Consider the following 22467-nt stretch of genomic DNA (forward strand, 5'->3'; position numbering starts at 1 on the left):
GTCCCTCTGGCGTGTCAACCGCACCACTCAGCTTGGTGTCATCTGCAAACTTGCTGAGGGTGCACTCGATCCCACTGTCTCACTATCACTTATTTGGTATATTCTTTTATCATTATTATTATTATTATTATTTTCCCTTCCTTTTCTGTCTTATTCAACTGTCTTTATCTCAACCCACAAATTTTACTTCTTTTTTTTCCGATTCTCTCCCCCATCCCACTGTCGGGAGGGGGGGAGCAGTGAACAGCGAACAGCTGTGTGGTGTTTAGCTGCCTGCCAGGTTAAACCACAACATGCACAAACACACATACTGGTTCTGTAAAAGCTGTTAAACCTGCTAAAAGCAGTGCAGCAAAGACTGCTTGCTTTTCTGTGTTCCTTCTTCCATCTACAACGAAATCTAATATTCAAACCTCATATTTAAGACTTTTAAAAGGTGCTGTTTAGATGTCATCCATACTATTACATATTTTTATTTTTCAAACAGAGTAAATCTCACATCACTTGATTTACAGATGGGCAACAAATCTAAAGCACTATTGATATAACTCAGTTTTGTATGTCTCAAACTGAAATACTGTGTCTTATCTTCTAGGAACCATAATTCTAGAATGGCCGATTAACAAAACCTGCAATCATATGCTTAAACTTCAGGCCTAAAACTTCTACTGCTTGGAATTAAAGCAACTGTTGAGTGATTCAAGACAAGCTGTGAATCACGCTGTGAGAGTGGGCAGTTATAAGCATGTGACTATTTTAGAATTACTCTAAACAGTGCGATTTACTAGTGAAAACAAGATCTAAAGCTTTGATCATGAGAGCCTATGGAACTGCATTTACTTTCCTGAAAACTTAAACTTTTTGATCCCACTGTTTAAAATGCAACTCTAGTCATGCATTTTATGAAAAGCACTCATGAAAAGCAAGTAGAAAGAGCAGAAAGAAAAGGAAAAAAAAAAAAAGCACTGCTGACATGGAACATGATGAAATGCTAAGCATATGACCAGATCCAAATGTGCTGGCTGTGGGTAAAAAGACCCCCAAAAATCTTACACTTCAAACTAAACTTTAGTAAAAAAAGCTTTAGGAGCAGCTGGTCTGTAGATTAAAAACATTTTAACAATTTGTAGGAAAGCTGATTTTGTAGAATTCTGATTTTGCAAACATCTTGCCTTCTCTTGCCTTATATGGATGTAACCTAACATTTTTTGTAATATCCAGCTGTAAATTGTAGAAGACCTAGCTAAACAAATGTTGTTTAAATAAACGACAGAGAAAATATGTTAAGTAAAAAAAATAGAATAATGCTATACTGGTCTTTGCCAAATATACATTTTTATTATGAAGTTATGAATATAATATAAAATCAGCCAAGTCCATGCATAGGTCTTAAAACCATCACCCCTCTGCCCCCCATCTTCTTTTGTACCTTCAAAATTGTGTTTCAACAAATATAAGTATTATTTATAGTTAAAACTCATGAGTCAAGTACAACATCAACCACACTATAGTGCTCGAGTGTGCAGGAGACCATACTGGCAAAAATGATAAGCCATTAGTTTTGTGTGGCTAAGTGCCATTAATTGGCTAAAAGATTTCTTTCTGTTTTGATTAACACAATGTTACTGAAAACATTCAGTGTTTTTCATGCCCTTAGAGGCACAAAATTTTAATTAATTGGAAAACTTTTTTTTCCTCCATCAACACTTGCCAGATATTCAGAGAGTACTTTGAGGATATCAGCTTATCATTTTACATTGCATATTATACACTGAACACAATGAATGTACAAATTATGTGATGTTTTCATTTAATAAAGTTATGATCAGGATAAATAATTCCACAGTATATAAAAATAAGAACTTTAGTTCTCTGAAATCTTTTTAAGTATTCAATTGATGAAATCATTAGAACCATCACTGAAGTTTTACCTGTGGCATTACCACAAGATAAGATTTATTTTTTTTAAAAGCATTTCAAAGATATGCCATGGGTGGGCACCACAATTGAGTTAATTTCTCTTTATCTTGAAGTACTTTAAAGAGTTGATAACACCCCGCAAGGATGGCTGAATGTTAGGAAGCTCATCTATGTAGCTAAGCCAAAGGACAGTTTAAAGGCCAGTTCAACAGCAGCTTCCGTGACTGAGTCATGAAAACAAACATAACACTCCTGAGGTTTTGGATGTAGAATGAGTCTCCTGGAAAAAAAAAGAAAGAAAGAAAAAAAAAAAAAAAGAAAATTATCATAGGCCTTAGTTTTTTCCTCCTCAACTGTTTGATATATTCTGGTTGTACTCTGAGTTTTCAGTAAGATGTTAAAAACAACTGCTGTGTAAGAGAGCTAGCAAATTTCTGGGGCTCTCCTGCATTATCTTACTTCTTTCAATACATTAGATTTTAAAATCAAGTTAATCTCTGCTCAGTTTTCTCAAGATTGTGTATGGAAACAAGTCTTCAAGTTTTCAGGATCTGTTTGTATGTACTGGTGTGTTTGCAGTAATCCAAGTTTCCGGGCTACATGCTGCAATTGAGGTACTTGAGAACAAGCCCCAGTATTCACATATTTACTAATTTTTAAACTTAATACATCTGGGTAGGTACATTCCTACATGTCAATCTAATAAGCTCTTTTAGGGAAAGAGCTAATGTAGGAAAGCTGTTAATACCTGTGCATAACCGTGTGTAGCACTATAGCATAGCATATAGCACTGCAAATATGAATGGACTGCTGCTGATTTAACATGTCATTTGATAATGCAGAGACTGAAAAAAATATTTTTTTAAAGATATCAACAGCAGCATAAACGTTTTTAAATGTTTAATTTAAAGATTTTAATTTTTCCAACCCCAAGGATAGCACACAAACTGCAGTTATATACATTCATGGTGGGAAACTATTGGGTTTTTTTGCTTTAAACATCTGACTTGAAGGCAAACAGGTTAGAAAAAAACTCCGTTAGAGAATTTCTACATTATTATTCCTGGCCAATATAATTACCTGTGGATGACGTTTCCTCTCATTGTATCAGAAAAAAGTTCTTATGCCATATTCAGAAATGTATTTTGCTGTTTTCTGACTTTCCTATTTGCACAATAGTTGAACTAGTCAATAATTATAACTGAATGAATTAATCAAGCATAATCACTTATCTTCCTTTCACCCCCTGCCTATATTGAATTTATTTTTCATATGGTGAAAGCATAGCTTCCATTTAACTGGGCATTTGCATTTTTCTTTCTATTTATCTAGTAGGAATACCAAATACAGAAGATGAATGTAGAAAAGAAGGAAACATCATGTTGACTGACTACTCCTACTATGACTGTCTGCTTACTGCAGCTAAAATGTAGACAGCACAAAACATAGTAGATGGAGGAAAGAATAACATGAGAAGTAGTGGCTACAGAATAGGGCTTACTGGCCTGCACTTAAACTATTACAAGATCTGATAGGTTCTGAATTGCGAAGAAATTATACATACTACTTTCTCATTACACCTAATTTTAATTACTTCAAAAAATGTATTATTCTTAATATTTAATGCCTAGGGCAGTATGCTGTTCTGTCATGCAAATAAGGCTTAGCTATGTAGCAATAACTATAGGCATCATTAAGAAAATCACTAAAATTAAGTTTAAATAGTAACACAAATCACAATCCATTTGCAATGATAATGGCAGAACTTTGAAAGCAAACTAAGGAAAGAAAACTCCCTTTCCAAAATATCTCAAATAGACTGGTAGGTTGATTTGATCTTCTCAGTGAAAAAAAAAAAAACCCAAACAAACCACCAACCAACAACTACAATTGTTCACCTTGCTTCCTTGTATCCCTGAATCGGCATTATGCATGGAGGCAAGACAGGTGGCAGTTACCTGCAAAGCAGGGAATGGAGAGGTCAGAAGGAGCGTGAGGAGCACAAAGAAAGTGCAGGGTATTAAGAGTATGATGACAGCACTTTAGCATGTCTGCAGACACAGTGCAGCACTGCAAAGGGTGCCAGCTCTGCGGTGTTAACATGCTGGCACAGTGCGCACCTGAATTAACACACCTGTGTTTTACAGCAGGTGGAACATCACACCAATGCAACTTCCCAGATCCTGAATCAAAGCTACCTCGGTCAGTCAGCTCAAGTATTTCTGTGATGTGCTACAGTTAAATTTATTCTTAAAGAGTACAGCAGCATATTCAAAATTGAAAACCTGGGAGAAATACATTCATTTGTCTTTAAACTCACCCCACAACCCAGTAATTCATTGTTGGTGGTGGTTTCTTCTGATCAGTCCAGTTATCAGGAGTACACTCAAACAAAACTCCATGTTCTCTTACTAGATCTAGGTCCTCAGCTGCCTCATTAAATTCTGAAATCCCACTGCCTGCTTTTTTCATTTTCTGTAAAACAATTGGTGAAATGTTAGTATAGAAGGAAATATTTTTACATAAACACTAGCAACTGTAAGTATGTGATTTCTTCAGGAATCTTTGATCAATGATATTGGTGTCAAAAAGCCAGACTTAGAAGATATAACTAACTTGCTTACATGATTCTTTTCTCCACAGTTTTGTTACTTTGGCATCAACAGGCTTTTCCATTGTTGTACAACTTGGAGGTAGACACATGGTCCCCTTTTTGATTTTTTTTTCCCCCTTCCAGCTGAAGACTATTTCTCTATTAAGACATCTGAGATAATACAGCTTCTTTAAAAAAAGTGTGTTACAACAGCTAAAGCACTCATCTTTCTTTCTCTGTGTGCCTCCCTAATTAAGAACTGTGATAGTAAAAGCCTATTGAATAAACCTGGCCAGGCAGGAATTTCTTTTTGTAAATAAACAGTTAAAGCACTTTGCTCAGAGCGTTTTCTTCTTTTCTTCTTTCTGTACGTCTTATGAGCGCATAACATCATTGGGTTTTTACGGCTATGTTTTGTACAGAGCTTTTGAATAAACCTTGTAAAAGTTCCAGGTGTTTCTAACTGAACTCCTGGTCCCTGTTTGCTGAGGATCAAATTGTATGCACAAAAACTACTTTTCTCTCTTTGCTCTGTCTTGGTGCTCAACAGTGCTGGGAGTCCAATAAAGCCATGGTGTCTTTCACCAGAAATGTGAGGGGAAAAAGACCAGAATGGACATGGAATTGAAACACAGCAGGAATTTTGAAAGGGTTTGTCACTAGTTTAACTCTTCTCCCATTGAAGTCAAAGGAAGTTTAGTACTCTTTTGTAAACGCATATGTAATAATGAACCCCCCCCCCAAGCTTTAAATCTTTTTTTTTTTTTTTTTGAAGCATGAGAAGTGAGATGTGATTATGGAAACAGGAGTGGTAATCCCTTTGAATCTGTCTTAAGAGAGTTGTTAAGCCAGGGCATCTCTGGATCTGCTGATGAAACTTCTGTTCCAACTACAGTATCTGAAGAGGTGAAAGAAAAGATTTTCTTGAAAAAATCTCATGGAACTTCTGTCTGCCATATGCAGAAGCATAAACCACATCTTTCAATCTGCCTAAAATATTGAAGGTGTGGGGGCTGAAGGTCTAGAAGAAAAAAGGTGGTCACATCATCACAAGTATCTTAATTTCTCAAAAATGGTAGAAGAAAAAGTGAAACGCACCTTAGCATTTGAGGAAAAAAAAAAGCTAATATTTGCCTGAGAAAATGTCTTTTATATTTCCCTAAACATGCTTTGGATTAAATTCATAAAGCATATTCTAAATTACTGCTAGTTCGTAGAGTGGAAGAAATTTCACAATAGACGACCTAACCCTTCCTGTAGCTTTCCTTAGTACACAAAATTGTTTCAAACCCCTTTCTTGCTAATACTGCTACTTAAAGAGACCTAAGGAATATGTTAGTACTCAGTCTAATAATCTTCCCCACCAAAAAAATGGGGTCATTATTATGCAATTTCCAAACTGACATATGTTTGTATTTTAGCACATCTTACACTATGCTATTCATACTGAAAATACTCAAGAAAAAGTATGTATTAAGAGGGGATATTTGATAGAACTATGAGGGTCTGTACTTCCATATGCATTAAAACTTCTTCCCTTCCGATTTTATTTAAAAGTAAGAAAATACTAAGATGATGATGAAGAAAATGAGGCCAGGGCTGCTTATTACATACAGTGACATATATTTTAGGGCTGCAGAGCCTATTTTTGCTCAGTTTAAAATTTATTCAAAATTTTCTGTACACATTTAGAAGTTAAATTGTAAATTTTCAATTCTCAAAAAGTGAAGCAAAATTAATTACTGATCAGTTTACAATAACTTTGCATTATTGGTGCAATTCTCTGAATCCTAAACTATAACATTTAGCCGATGTCAAAGAATAAGCAGTATAATAGTACATTTCTATATTTGATTTTTTTGTCGTCCACTATGAACAAGGAAAACTTCTGTTCATTCCTTCACATTCTCCTCATGCCATAATGCAACCTGCCAATTTCAGCATAAATTGTTGGAGCCAACATGCACAAACTACCCCAAGTTTCTCTAAAAGAGAAACTTTGTTCTGCAGCACATGTTCATCAGTTATTTCTGATTTTCAGAGCAGAATGAACCCAGCTGCTGCCCAGCATACTCACGTCTGAAGAAGCCAGAAAATCAGACTTCAAAGCGTGAGTTTTTCACTTTTTATGAGCTACACCTAATGGTTGAGTGGTTTCTTTATTCAGTTTTTTTTGGTTTGAACTATAACCTGTCCATTTAACAGTTGTAACCAAAGGCAATTTGATGATAAGAAATATTTGTGTATTCTCTCTGCTTGCTTTTGGGTTTCTACATCTCCCAACAGAAGTGCCCAAAATACATGACTCATTGCCAAAGTCCTACTCAGCCAAACCTCAGTGTCATATGAAGGTGACAGAACAATCGACCAAATTAACCTATTTTTCTAACACTTAAAAATTCCTAGATGATTTACAAGGCATATCGGTCTAACCAGAAGTGACTTCTTTGGTAACTTCAAGAAAACATTAAGAAAAATTATACCACTATTTGCAAACTGCGTTCATTCAATTTGTACTGTCATTTCCCATTTAATTCACTTGGATTGTCACTTTAGGATCTAAAAAATGCAACTGACAGTCAGCATTCCACTTAGGTTTATAGTTAATTATTTCTCTTCTCTGAAAGGACTAAACAGGTCACAAAATTAGGAGAGGTGAAATGTTATCCTAATTTGGTTCATGTCAATAAAAATCAACTGTGCAATTAACAAACCAGATTTCTAGCAAGATGAAGTGTGCATTGAACACAAAATGTCTGATCTGAATGGAGTATCTCATAAGTTGATTCTTCTACCTGTTGTTTAGATTTCTGCATTACTACCACCATCTTACTCCAGATGGATCATTTGGAGTAAACAAATTTTTAATCAAACTTAAGGCAGTACAGTTGCTGACATCCCATCTGTCCATTTTTAAGTCTAATCTAAATACCAAGTACCCACATAAAGCTCTGGCGGCTGGGATCAGGCTTCAGCCCAAGTCCAGAGCAAGGCTTGAATTGGTATCTCTGTAAAGGGAAAAAGCCTTACCTATTCTGGCATCCCACCTAATCTAAAATCCAAGGGATCTGGCAGCATAATTAAAAGGAATCGATCATTATAGCCAGTATTCTTTTAGACTGACATCCATGTGAACAAACGGTTACAGACGTTAGTGGATGGCAAATGTATAAGCTATCTTGTGTAGCACAGAGACCAAAGACACTAAGAATGAACAACCCTCTCACTGTCAGAGGCCCTCTTCAGGTCATTGTTCAGGCACACTGACAGCACAGTGAGGGGAAACCGCACTGTCACTGCTCATATGAAACACTTTCTGTGTAAAAAAGAGGGCCTAAACTTCCTTTTGTTGCCAATCTGAAATCCCCTCCTAGCATTCAAATGGCTAAAAAAACCCCTCTCTTGCTACTTACAGTTCTTGAACCCAGCGCATGAAACTTTTTGCTAAATTACAAACAACAGTCCTAATATGAAACAGAGTAAGAAAATACTATACTGGAGGCATGGAGTATTTATTTTGAGGGCATTTTTGGTGGGAGAGCGAGCCATAATTGCATGCATACTTGCTTGGATGGTCAGAGAAAGAACCTGCCCATAACAGTAAAAATATCAGGAGCTTTAAAAACAACACCACATGTGCAAATACACCTGCTAGTGAACTATTTAAATAATGAATTGAAAACAATCTTGAAATACTGAGTTGAGAATATAAATAGAAAAACAGAAACCAAAGCTTCCATACTTCTTTCCTCATGGACTGCTGAAAAATGGAACGGATTGAAAGACAGCAACGATAGAAATTCTCAATTAACTGAGGGTGGATGGAGCCACCTAGCCGTGCTACTTCTTTGTGAGTTGGAGTAATAAAGATTCCTTGCATTGTTTCCAAAGATAGATAGTGGAAGAGGGTATTCTCAGGACCAGATGTCAACCTTAAAAAAAAAAAAAGAATCATTTAATGTTAAAATAATTTTGAAAGAAATGTCAGTTAAACAACATATACTTTTGTTTCTTAAGACAGATTTGTTTTTCTGGTAACTACAGTAGAGTATGAAAATGGATACAGACATTCAAAAGGTGCCTATTTCTACACCAAGGAAATCATGCTAATTTGCACTGTTAATACTCAATTTAAAAAAAAAAAAAACAAAACGATGGTACAGTTAGGTACTGCACTTGTGTTCTCAAAAATTCTCACCAAAAAAAGAAAAAGGAAAGGAGAAATAAAAGCTTTGAGGCTTTGGGGGTGGGGAGGGAAGGGAAAGCTTTCTTTAGAGCTCAAACAAAACACCAGCACAGACTGTGCTGTCACAAGCAACAAGTGGGAACTGGGAAGATCATGGCCTCTTTGTCCTTTGTACACCTACCAAGAGATAGCAGGGAGGCAGGCACAAGGTATATGTGTGGTCCAAAAACTCTTTATTGAACTTCCAAGGTCACATATATGTGGGACATGCGCAGACGTTCTACTGACATATTCTTGCGGAACAGTCATCTTTTCTAATTAAGCTCTCCATTTAAGAGCTTCACTTTTGAGAATCCTTGCATAGCAAAGTTTTGGTTAGAATAAAATTATGCAAGAACTTCTGTGATATGTGCATATTCAAAAAACGATCCAAGTATGGCCTTAAAAATTAAATAATAAAAAATAATTTCTTACTTGATAGCATTAAGAAGTTCTGTATCTTTCTCTGAAAGGTTCTTTTTGAGGTTTCCTAAATGAAATGGATTTGGTAGGGTATGTTTTTTTCTAGTGGCCTGAAAAAACAAGCAGAGAGATGAACTGAGAAAACACAGCTAACGAAAGAACAGAATCAAACCAACAAATCACCTACTTAGAAAATAATGTAGCATTTTTTTAAAAGGCCCAAACAGTTGCATCAAATGTACTTTATAGCCTATTTTAGACTGAAATGGGTTAAAAGCAGTTCTACAACTGTACAGCAATTTGTTCTGGTAACTTATGTTTACACCATTATTATTTTGGGGATATTCTCCAATTATTTCTGCTGATTCCAATGCAGCTGTGCCCACTTCAGTCATGTGAATAATCTAAATATTTACAAACAATGATAAAATAAAAAAATGTGATGGCTCTGAGGCTGACCCAAAGCTTCCCAAGGCAACAGAAGTATTTTCTACTGAATCCAGGGGCTCTTAGATTTATTCTTTTATAGTATGCTTTAAAAAAAAAAAAAAAAAAAGAACTTGTTTTTAAAAGAAATGCCACCTCCCCCAAGCCCACCAGAACCTTATCAGTTCTCTTTGTCTTTGTTCTCAGACCTGATCCACTACAGATTGTGGATTACTGCTTTCATCTTCCGCAGGACCTTCATTACCGTGGTCAGCTCCTCCACTGTTTCTCGTAGGGCTCGGCTTACGTGTCATTAAGGAAGAGTCACCAAACAGGGTCCTTTTGCTTGCTGGAGTGGTTACTGATTTGGAAGTATTTTGTAGCTTACTTAGGATGGGTGAGGTGGTCAAGCTCTCCAGTTTGTCACGTGTTGCAGGAAGGAACCAGTCAGCACAAGATAAAGGTGGAATGGATGGAGAATCTAGCCTTTCCTCTATGCTGGCATCTATTCCTTCCAGTTGAAGTATAGTGGCTTTGACCTGATCTACATATATACAGTCTGGTCCTGGATTCCCAATAGCTTTTGATGCACAGCCTCCTGCCTCTAGCAGGACACACAGCATAAAGTGTCTCTGTAAACATGGAGGTAGCAACATTAGCCTTTGGTTTAATACACAGTATGTGCTGTATTATATTTATGTCTCATCTGATACTTGGGCAAAATACAGCACTATATTCAACATTCCTTCCTCATCTCCAGAGGAGGTTTTTTTTTTTCCTAATCAAATCATGTCCAAGGAGATCTTTCTGTTATCATGTTATTTAAGTTAATCATGCAAACGTAAAAGCTATCATTTACAAACTCATTAGTAGTTTGCTTTAAAAAAAGTCCACATTTAAAAAAACCAAACACATTCCTGAAATGAGTTGTCTGAAAATACAAGATCATGAAAGTAAAACCATTTTCAACTGAAGTGAAAAGGCATAAAAATGATGAGAATTTATATTTAAACTTGCAAGCTTTACAAATATATGAAAAATGCTACTCTGAAAAATTCTATCCCATGAAAGCTATAATACGAGTATTTTGTAAAATTACTAAATAAAATGCATGGAAAGTGTTGATCTTGCTTAACAAGACTGGAAATGTTAACTTACCAAGCCAACTATCAGTAAAAAGTATCTTGCTTCAGGTTCCCTGTATCCTGTAAAACTTGAAACTTCACACGGCTCTATATGATGATGTGGAAATACTTCCCGCCATATCACTAACTGACCAATCTTCTGTTCTGCTGCCAAGGGTAACAGACAATAGTGCCGACAATATAAACCTATATCAATAAGATCTTCCTTTGGCAAGTGATTACCAATCAAGTAACCCTTAATTAAACACAGAAAAGGAAGTGTATTCAGTAAGAAATACAACACCACCACTTATCACTTAAGAGTACTTTTCATATAGAGATATCTGTGCTCCACATGCATTCAGATTGTAAGCTTTCCGGCCAGAGACTATTTTTTGGTATACAGTTGTACAACAGATAACACTGAGCTTTTGCACCACATCTGAAGAATCAAAATACTGAAATATAAACAAATAAAACGTCAGCATATATGCAAGTTATCAAAGGCGAGCTGGGAAATGGATAGCTTTAACAGCTTGCAAAACAGCTACAGAGTTAAGGTGCTTTAATTCTCATTTAATTCTCTCCCCAAAAATACTGAGCTTTCACTGGAATTAATAAGATTTCCAAAAAAGATACCTAGCACTAAGGGCATTACAGTTAAAGTGCTGTCATGGTAGATACTGTGCAGTTCCATTTGTGCTAACAGTTTAGTCTCATAACACTATCAGCATAAAAAACAATTGCATGACAAAATCCTTAAAATGTAAGTTTCCTTAAAGCAAAGGCTGTTATCTTCCTTTATACTGTTGAATACACTGTCTACATTTAATCAAGATAAATAAATTTACAAATGAGACCAAAGTGAAAAAAGCTGTCAATCCAATTTCTCAAGTCTTTGATTTAAAGACAGATTAAAGATAGATGACCTGTTCTCGAACAATTGTATGACAAAATCCTTAAAATGTAAGTTTCCTTAAAGCAAAGGCTGTTATCTTCCTTTATACTGTTGAATACACTGTCTACATTTAATCAAGATAAATAAATTTACAAATGAGACCAAAGTGAAAAAAGCTGTCAATCCAATTTCTCAAGTCTTTGATTTAAAGACAGATTAAAGATAGATGACCTGTTCTCTTTATTCAAAAATGGCAATGAACAAAAAAATTCCTATTAGAATATCATACAGTCTCACTTGAATTGACTCTTACTACTTTCTTATTACTGTCTCTCTCCAATCTTTCGATCATACGCCGCAAAATTCTCATAAGGCAGTTGCAAACAAGTATTTTGTTCTTACTGATCATATAGTACATATCACTGCCTGACATCAGTTTTTTCTGTTACGGTGTTTGAGTTTTAGGTCTGTTACTAGAAATACATGTTTAAAGCAGTCATACATGTTTTTCATATTTGTGAGGTTCTGAGAAGAGTTACTCCATGACTGGGTTAGATTTCCAGATGCATTTTCCTAATCTTTAGGCCTTAATCACTAATACTACCTTGTAGAAGAGACAAGAGCCCATAATCATATATAATCTTCTCATGTCGTAATAATCTTCAGACTGTGGGAAAAAAAGCATGGTATAATTTTTAATTCAGAATTTTATTTACCAAATGCAAGTCAACTAATTCCAGTCAATTGTTATCGATATCTTATTTAATACTTTCATTTTTGACCACTTCTTATTATCAGTACGGCAGTTAATACCGAACAGTTAAGTGAAATACCAAGGTTTTAGCCTCTGTTATTGATTTTTGCGTCAGTACAATTTTCTCTAACAATTTTCAGCTCAAAATAACAGATTTCCTATTTAGTTCTTATCTGTCCATAAACCGTTTTTGTTAGGATATGCTAATTCTCAGAGTTCTTAACAGCAAAGTAGTTGAAGCATAACTATTGACACCAGAGGCCCTCCTAGAGTCAAACTTCCAAGTCAAAGCATTTTTTTCCAGTATTTGACATTTTACCCAAAATATACCCATTCATTGATCTTTTAGTTTAGATGCCCAGTGCTCTCAGATTAGTAACACTATCTTTAGATGGATATAGTGTATTTTAAATGAAGTCGGTGCAATCAATTTCTGTGCAATAAACTACAACTTATAAACATTGCTTTCTGTAAATCATCATCCAGGTCGTTTAGTACAGTGATTCTTTTTTTAATTCATTTGCAAGATGGGCCTATATGTCTGTCTACCTTGTATTTTAGGTTTTAAGAATTGTTAAGTATCTTTTGAAATTGAGAACATGTATGTCCCAAATTGTTACACTAAATATGTGATCAAACAAGTTATCTTTCTGCTCAATTATAATATACCTATAAAGAAAATAATTTTAAAGTAACTGTTCTGGAACATGAGTTTAAGAAAGCTCTTTCATTAGAAAGTAAAACTGAAATTTCAATATGTTTACACCTCACTGCCCTATACAGCGCAGCAAAGAGCATGCACAGCAAGTGAAATTGTTACACTAAATATGTGATCAAACAAGTTATCTTTCTGCTCAATTATAATATACCTATAAAGAAAATAATTTTAAAGTAACTGTTCTGGAACATGAGTTTAAGAAAGCTCTTTCATTAGAAAGTAAAACTGAAATTTCAATATGTTTACACCTCACTGCCCTATACAGCGCAGCAAAGAGCATGCACAGCAAGTGATACGCAAGTAAATTACTATCCCCTCCTTTAACAGTATTAAAAATATGCATAACTTTTAATTGCTTTCTGTAAACTGGAAAAGTAAGTTCTCAGTGCTCCATAGAAGTTTTCAGGTTTATTCACAATTGCTTGGGAAGGAGACAGTTATCTATACAAAAAAAGAAATGTAACAACAATCAGCTATGTTGAAATTAGAGTGTCCTTGTAGACATCCCATGGACTTAAATTATAGTAAATCATGGGTTTTCAGTGACTAATCCTATAGGATTATAATACGGTTATAATGTTAACCATGGAGAGAAATTCAGGATAAACAGAATGGGTAAAATTGAGCTATCTTAAAACAAGAATAATTCAATATACCTTTGCTTTGACTCCCACTTGATTAAAAAAAAAAGTGGATGAGTTTGGAATTAGTGCTTTTTTAAACTGCTGAATATGACACCAAGGCAAAGAGATACTGTGCGATGCAAACAACAAAAATAAAATGTTTACCAGCTCTGCAAAGTCAGCTGCTTCCAGATCACTCAGTGCTGTGTCAATTTCCATCTGAAATATTTAAACAGTACATTTTGATAGAGATTTCCAACACATTAACTTACAATAACAGCATAGTTCACTCTATCTTGCTAGTCTCAGAAGATTAGGGGTCACAAAGTGAATGGACAAAAATTTGCACGTACTTTTCAGTAGTAATATCAAACATCAAGAACACCTCAATTCATCAGATTAAAGAAAAATCCTTCTTAATTGCTGTGTACTTCCCTCTTCTTTCAAACTGTAAAATTTCTCTGCTTGTGTGCCTCCTGAACCCACTGTTCGGTATAAAGGAGATGTCACTCTTACTTTCAGCGTGCTTTAAAACATGAGGTCTAGAGACTACCCCTTGAAGGCTAGAGACAACTCTGAAATCTGGCAAGCTATTGCATCCAGCTGAGTTATTAGAAATTTTTTTTTGCAATGGATTTAGTTTTTGTCTCTATGGAAATCACCAAAACTTTCTCACACATTATCTTTGTTCTACTGAAACCGCTTTAAGCTTGCTTATTTAACTACAAGAGCTGTTGGTTAATATAAGTTTTACTAAAAATATTTTCCTTTAAAGAACATGGTACTAGGCACTGAAGTTCATGACATAAACGAGCTGCTTAATGAAAAGAACCTAAACCCCATCATTACAAACTTCTTGGGCTGTATGAACAGGCTGCCTCTAATTGAAATACAGCCAGTTTTTCAAACAGAGGAATGTCAGTGAGGCTGTTGGCAGTCAACAGCTAACCAGTCTCTCAGCTTTTCCCCAGTTAAAATTTAAATGGCTTTCTGCCCAACAAAGAACTGACATTTTTAGTTTTATATTCCTTACAGAATTTAAAGATCTTCACCGAAACTTAACCAGAAATTTCAACTTCTGCAAAAACAAAATTTTTCTGGAAAATGTGGATGATCTCAGACAATTTTGGAAAGCGATGTCTGTATCATAAATATCAACTATGTTGTTTCCTAAATCCCTTTAAAACCTACAATTTTACAAGAAAGAAATGACCTGCAAGCTAGACTAGAGAATAAAGCGTAATAGAGTCTCTCTACAGAAACTTGAGAGAAAAGAAAAGAAAAAAGCATGGAGAAAAAAAAAATTGATCACCAAATAGTACAAGGAAAAAAAAAGTGCCATTTCCCAGATAGGAAAAAGATGTGTGACAACAGTTAGAGGTGAACTAAGTTGCATTTCAAATATATGTTAGGTTGCTGACTGACCATATTCTACAACTACGTTTTGCATAAATGTTTTATTCCCTTCAGTTATGGAGCATTACAGGACTATGTGCACACCTCTACATTTTTTACCTGGATAGTAGATTTAGCTCTGGAGTTATGACATGAAAGAAACTTTTCTGAGACACTCCATAAATATGTACTTCTGTAGCTAAAACATATATAACAGGGTGTTCATACGTACATATTATAAAAGCAGAAGTCTGCCTGAAATCATCGCAAACACATTGGCTACAAGCACATTTAGCAAAAATGTATCTAGACACATACTACAGGGCAAGGTGGAAAGAACTAAATCATTATCAGTCTGATATGAAAGATAAAGAAGACAATTCATATTACGGAGAAAAGAGAGAGAAGGCCACACCAGCAAACAGAAATCTGTTTGGTAACGAATAGCACTGACTGATGCATAGCTTGCAATGTCCACGGCAACTTCTGTTACTGAACAGTAGCAAACCTGAAATAATTCTGCAAACCCTGTCAATAGTAAAGTTGAAAGACTTACCACTTCATCCCTTCCCCTCCAGACACACCTCTGTGAAAATTGTACATGAGGTCTTATTAAACATAAAAAATCAGAAAACCAGGAAAGTCCTAGTTAATATTATCCTCAAATAAAGACCCTATAAATTAAAGAATATGCCACTGCAGAAGTAAAGTCGTTTTGAACATCCAAACTCAGTCCTTTTGCAGAGCCTTTCTGAGAAGCACTTTCAATTTGCCATCGTACAGCCTCTTTACTTTCAGTGAGTACAATGTTCATTTCTTTTGTTGTTGCTGATGAAATAAGTTTGGATAATGGAGTTTATGGTCAGCTCAGATTAGAATCAGCGTCTAATAATTAGAACTAGCCTTAACTATGTTACGTACAAGCTTACAGATATTTTGGGTCTATCCATGAAAGAAAACTCTCAGTTAAAACTTCCCATCTGTTTCATTTGCATTAAATCATGGCAAATACTCATTAAAAAACAAACTCTACCATGACAAGACTAACATATTCTAAGCATCATTCCATCTTAATGAAATTTTTTTTTCCTGTGAAATTTTGTAAAACCTGCCATATGCGTATTGACTCAAATATGATATGCAAACAACTCTTCACGTGATATGGAAAATAACTTCCTAGTTGTGGAGTTGAAAATATTTAAAAAATCACAAAGGCAAAAAATGAATCCTAGGTTCACTAATGTTCAAGAGGATGGACAATGAAAATGCAGTGAATCTTTCTTTCATCCACTTCAGGCCCTGAAGTGAAATGAAAGCGGTCCACTGTGCCTCACTACAATGCCTGATATCTAACACTTCTTGAATGAAGGAAAATACAGAAAATACTATCAAATTACAATTTAAGTATACGTGCTGTATGGAAAATTACCTTCTCAACTGGAATCATAATTAGAGTTTTTATATTATATGTCAAATGATTGCTCTAAATAGAAAAAGAGGTCCAATTTTACAATGTATCTGTCTCATTAAAGGCCAGCAGATTTAAATATTAATTAGTGACTTAGTCATATGTTTAATTCCTTGAATGAGACTGCATTTCATTAAATACCTACAGAGTAGATATTCTCTATTTGAGCTAGTCCTTTCACTTCAGGTTCTCTTCATAGTTAAGGCAGATGAAGTCACAGGAGTCCTAAGGCATGATTCATCTAACACTAAAGTAAACAGCTGAAGTTGAGCAGCTGAATTACTATTAAAGCACCAGATTTTCCCCATTAAATAATAGGAAGAGTTCAGGATTAGCACCTCAACTGTAGTCATTTATATCATAGCTCTAAAAGGCGGTGAGATGGATGCTACCCCAAGTCACTACAAATTCAATAAAGTGAAGAAGCCTCATTTTGCCTCATTTTTAACCTTATTTTGCTATGAGGCTAAAAACCTAATTAGGAAAAAACCCCTCTATAGGATTAAAATAAGAAACATGAATAAAACTTACAAGGGAATAACAACTTTAATACTAACAACATTAATACTGATGAGATTACAGAAATTGGAAGGAAAAAAAAATAAGCCAGGAGAGAACCAGGGTACTGATAATATCTTCAGCCCTGCTTAAATTTTTGCTTTAGTGCTCTACAAAACAATTTCTTGTAGATGCTTTATTTATCCAAGTGGACTGTACCGTCTTCCAAGAATAGAGCTTTTCATTTAAGAAAACAAAGAAAATAGGAGTAGGTTGGGGGGGGAGGAAAAGAAAAAAAAAAAAGACAAAAAAGAGAGCTTTCTTCTACTCTGTGCCACTCAAAAGTCCCAGAAGGTCTTTCTGATGAGAAACTTAAAAGCAATCATTTCATGATCACCATGTCTTGAAAGTACACATAGCTTTCTGTACTTCCAGTATAACTGAAAATAAAGCAGCAAACTGCACCTAGCGAGACCCAGTTATCTACACCTGAACCTACTGTCAGATCAAAACATGTTCTAGCAATGCTTTACATGGGACACATAACCCTTAGGCACTGATGCTAAATCACTTTATAACAAACTGTAACATGAAAACAGAGAAAAAAATTGGAAACTACAAGTCCTTTGAAGGAGTAAGGGAAGTCTTCTGGTTTGTTTCTAAACAAATGCATACACAGTTGTGTTATTAAAGAATACATCTGACACCATAATTAACAAAATTATCCACAGGGGCTTTAAAAAAAAAGACAACAGATTGCAAGATGATCTGGATACACAACAGGGAAAAAAAAAACACCATACGAGAAAAAACATTTCAGAGGAACTTTCTGTACATAAGACACAATTACCAGCTTTTGTCCTAAATGTAATTTCATAAAAGTTTTCCCCTACATTCTCCGAGGATTGTATCCTGTTCACTTTGCAGAACTTACTACATTGATAAAAGGTATTATAATAAGCTTGTCTGCCAACTACTGTACAGCAGGGCGAGGACTTGCTTATCTATGCAGAGCCAAACTATGCTGGAACTGTTATAGAATCTGCCACCCAGTGAGACAAAGTTTTTCTATAGTTGCAACGCCTGTTGCAGACTTCGTTTTGCATAATTCAGTCTGAATTCAATTTTCATTTTGTGCAATTCAAATAAATATGTAATTCAATTTAATACCATAAATTTCTGAATAAATGAAATACGTGTTGGTCTTACAACTCCACTGCTGAAATCTCCTTGGGATGATTTTCTCTTGTACAAAAATTGTTACAATTGTTTCAAATTGTACCTTTATGTATTTTGGTCTAATAACATCAATTCTATAGCATATATGAAAAACCACTTCAGAGAAGACTTGGCAGGGATTATGCATCACACATATATAAAATCTATTATTTTTATTTAAAAAAATATTATCCTAAGGCATGATTCATCTAACACTAAAGTAAACAGCTGAAGTTGAGCAGCTGAATTACTATTAAAGCACCAGATTTTCCCCATTAAATAATAGGAAGAGTTCAGGATTAGCACCTCAACTGTAGTCATTTATATCATAGCTCTAAAAGGCGGTGAGATGGATGCTACCCCAAGTCACTACAAATTCAATAAAGTGAAGAAGCCTCATTTTGCCTCATTTTTAACCTTATTTTGCTATGAGGCTAAAAACCTAATTAGGAAAAAACCCCTCTATAGGATTAAAATAAGAAACATGAATAAAACTTACAAGGGAATAACAACTTTAATACTAACAACATTAATACTGATGAGATTACAGAAATTGGAAGGAAAAAAAAATAAGCCAGGAGAGAACCAGGGTACTGATAATATCTTCAGCCCTGCTTAAATTTTTGCTTTAGTGCTCTACAAAACAATTTCTTGTAGATGCTTTATTTATCCAAGTGGACTGTACCGTCTTCCAAGAATAGAGCTTTTCATTTAAGAAAACAAAGAAAATAGGAGTAGGTTGGGGGGGAGGAAGAAAAAAAAAAAAAAGACAAAAAAGAGAGCTTTCTTCTACTCTGTGCCACTCAAAAGTCCCAGAAGGTCTTTCTGATGAGAAACTTAAAAGCAATCATTTCATGATCACCATGTCTTGAAAGTACACATAGCTTTCTGTACTTCCAGTATAACTGAAAATAAAGCAGCAAACTGCACCTAGCGAGACCCAGTTATCTACACCTGAACCTACTGTCAGATCAAAACATGTTCTAGCAATGCTTTACATGGGACACATAACCCTTAGGCACTGATGCTAAATCACTTTATAACAAACTGTAACATGAAAACAGAGAAAAAAATTGGAAACTACAAGTCCTTTGAAGGAGTAAGGGAAGTCTTCTGGTTTGTTTCTAAACAAATGCATACACAGTTGTGTTATTAAAGAATACATCTGACACCATAATTAACAAAATTATCCACAGGGGCTTTAAAAAAAAAGACAACAGATTGCAAGATGATCTGGATACACAACAGGGAAAAAAAAAACACCATACGAGAAAAAACATTTCAGAGGAACTTTCTGTACATAAGACACAATTACCAGCTTTTGTCCTAAATGTAATTTCATAAAAGTTTTCCCCTACATTCTCCGAGGATTGTATCCTGTTCACTTTGCAGAACTTACTACATTGATAAAAGGTATTATAATAAGCTTGTCTGCCAACTACTGTACAGCAGGGCGAGGACTTGCTTATCTATGCAGAGCCAAACTATGCTGGAACTGTTATAGAATCTGCCACCCAGTGAGACAAAGTTTTTCTATAGTTGCAACGCCTGTTGCAGACTTCGTTTTGCATAATTCAGTCTGAATTCAATTTTCATTTTGTGCAATTCAAATAAATATGTAATTCAATTTAATACCATAAATTTCTGAATAAATGAAATACGTGTTGGTCTTACAACTCCACTGCTGAAATCTCCTTGGGATGATTTTCTCTTGTACAAAAATTGTTACAATTGTTTCAAATTGTACCTTTATGTATTTTGGTCTAATAACATCAATTCTATAGCATATATGAAAAACCACTTCAGAGAAGACTTGGCAGGGAACATGCATCACACATATATAAAATCTATTATTTTTATTTAAAAAAAAAATTATTTCCCTAATAATTATTTTAATGATCCCTATTTTAACTTCTTACAAGTCATGAAAATGAGGTTTAAGACTGAAAGCTATAATGCTATTTACTGTGACCTAGCTTTTGTCTTACTACTGCTTAAAGCACAACTCAATTTCTAATTGGGAGGTAACCAGACACAGTGAAGTGGTGCAGAAAAGCTGTACCTGTATGGTGTCAAACAAATGATGTACGGGTATTTATTTTGATTCTGCAACAGCCATTTATAACTCTCCTAAATTACAAGTTACACATGGGCTTCTGGAGTAATATTTTCTACCTGGAAAAATACTTAAATGGTTAGAATCAAACATAAAGCTACATACCAGGGGCTGCTTTCCCTACTGCATATGCTAGTTGTTAGAGATATATATGTGTGTGTGTATATATATATATATTTTTTTTAAATAAAGTTTAATTTCTTTGTCATCATGTTCTCTTCCTGGATAACTCTAAAGTCACCAAACTACACTCATAACAGCAATCTGTTTCCTGTGGGAATGACTGTGTAGTTCCAAACTTAAATAAAGGATCCTGTAGGAAAATAGGTGGTATGGGATGGGCAAAGCACTTATGTAAATTACACAGTAACAGCAGAAGATACCTGCATCAATTTTCTGGCCTCTCATATACAAGTTTTTCTAGAGAGACCTGAAAATGACATTACCTTGATTTCCTGAGGCAACGTCAGCCAGCGCAAGCCTGGGAGATTGTCTAGGAATAATGCACTGCAGGTATCATAGTGTTGAGCACTGGGGCTGGCATTTGACTTGAGTCTTGCAGGCTGAAGCGCACGCTGGAAGAACAGGTTGAAAAAATGATCCAGGCGAGAAACATTTTCCACCTGGCAAAAAGCACTGAACAAACATGAACTCTGAGTTAGAATAACATCGAGAAACTTGCCGCTTGTTTATATAACCCTCTGTATTACAGAAGTCTCTTTACAGCATGATACTACATTTGGATTTTTTTTTTTTTTTAAAATTATTTTTAAAAATAAAAAAACCCACTAGGCTAATATCTAGGCAGTACCTACAAACAAAGAAAAAACTAAAGCAGTATAGTATGATAGTAGATGTCTTAGAGCAACTTAAGATGAGACAATGATCAGCTTCATCCTTCTAGAAATTAAGATTATTCTTTTTCTTTCTCTGTGGCATACACACTTTAACCTTGAACTGAATGCAAGCATATGAATAGCCTACCTTGGCAATTTTATTTAGGTTACAGTCAGACTGAAAATTTTCTGGGTGATTTCCAAATGCAGAGAAGGAAAGTCACTCTGCCAAATAAAGTTGAGAAATCTGGAGTGTTTACTGTATTAAAAATATAACACTGATTCATATGTACCTTTTACAGACAATGCTTTAGCACAAAGGATAACATTTGCAGAGTGCTGCTGACATCCACAGTGACTTAGATTACGTGAATGATTTAACCTAATCAAGGACAAAACTTTCTGAAGTAACAAAGACTGTTTAAAGAGTCTTACGAGCGTTAAGACTGAAACAAAAAGGCACAAAGAACAGAATTCTGTTTTTTGTGCAAGTGTAAAGGAACATGCAAAGAAATTCCATGTAAACATTAAAATTAATGCTACTAGCTGTCTTTTTCAGTGAGCATCAATGAAAAATTAGTGACTGAAAAGAAAACAGTTTTGAAAGAACCCACCTGTCTAAAGAACTGTACATAAATTTCAAGGTCCTGACAACATCTTCAATCATGTTCCTCAACTGAGAAAGTGGCACACTAAAAAATAAAAATCCAAACGTACAGCTATGTTTATAACATCTTTACTATGAATAAGCATAGGCATCTTCTGAAGAGCTCTATTCTTAACAAGTGATACAGTGCAAACAAAAATTTCTTCATCGGACTGTATGAGAGATTTCCTTTGAGTGACTTGCCCATGATGACAGAGACAGTGGTAAAGCTGGGGGGGTGGCTGGGTTGGGGAAGTCCTCCTACAACACATAAATACGTAATATTACTGCTGTTATTCTGCAGTCTCTAGCTGGGACTTGACTTTACCAAACACTGAAGATTACTGTTTTCTAGCCTACGTGTATTTCTGAGATCTAACGAGACCTTATTCCCTTTAAAGGAAATGAAAAAGAAACTGTAACAATGGATGTACAAAAGATGCAAAGTCAATCAAGAAGGTAGAATCACAGGTATAGAAACTAGTTATAGTAAAAAGAGTACATTGCAAGCCCTCCCTTTCTTGCTTTTTTGATATGAGTACAATCTGAGGACACGTAATAGGAAACAAAATAAAATTAAAAGGAA

The 22467-nt window shown here is 35.0% G+C and overlaps 1 protein-coding gene across 1 annotated transcript in view; it reads right to left on the reverse strand.

Moving 5' to 3' along the window:
* Positions 1–2088: 2088 nt before the first annotated feature.
* INTU (inturned planar cell polarity protein) overlaps positions 2089–22467 on the reverse strand; it is a 47648-nt gene continuing 27269 nt past the window's right edge. Inside the window, exons 7-16 of the mRNA XM_009289498.2 lie at positions 21850–21927; positions 20846–21035; positions 13870–13923; positions 12214–12276; positions 10746–10967; positions 9797–10219; positions 9174–9271; positions 8256–8445; positions 4241–4395; positions 2089–2200 (exon numbers count right to left, since the gene is read on the reverse strand). Of these exons, the coding sequence (XP_009287773.2) occupies positions 2089–2200; positions 4241–4395; positions 8256–8445; positions 9174–9271; positions 9797–10219; positions 10746–10967; positions 12214–12276; positions 13870–13923; positions 20846–21035; positions 21850–21927 (1585 nt within the window). The remainder of the gene's footprint in view (positions 2201–4240; positions 4396–8255; positions 8446–9173; positions 9272–9796; positions 10220–10745; positions 10968–12213; positions 12277–13869; positions 13924–20845; positions 21036–21849; positions 21928–22467) is intronic.

Source organism: Aptenodytes forsteri, unplaced genomic scaffold, assembly GCF_000699145.1.
Source record: "Aptenodytes forsteri isolate BGI_AS27 unplaced genomic scaffold, ASM69914v1 Scaffold109, whole genome shotgun sequence".
Taxonomy (NCBI): domain Eukaryota; kingdom Metazoa; phylum Chordata; class Aves; order Sphenisciformes; family Spheniscidae; genus Aptenodytes; species Aptenodytes forsteri.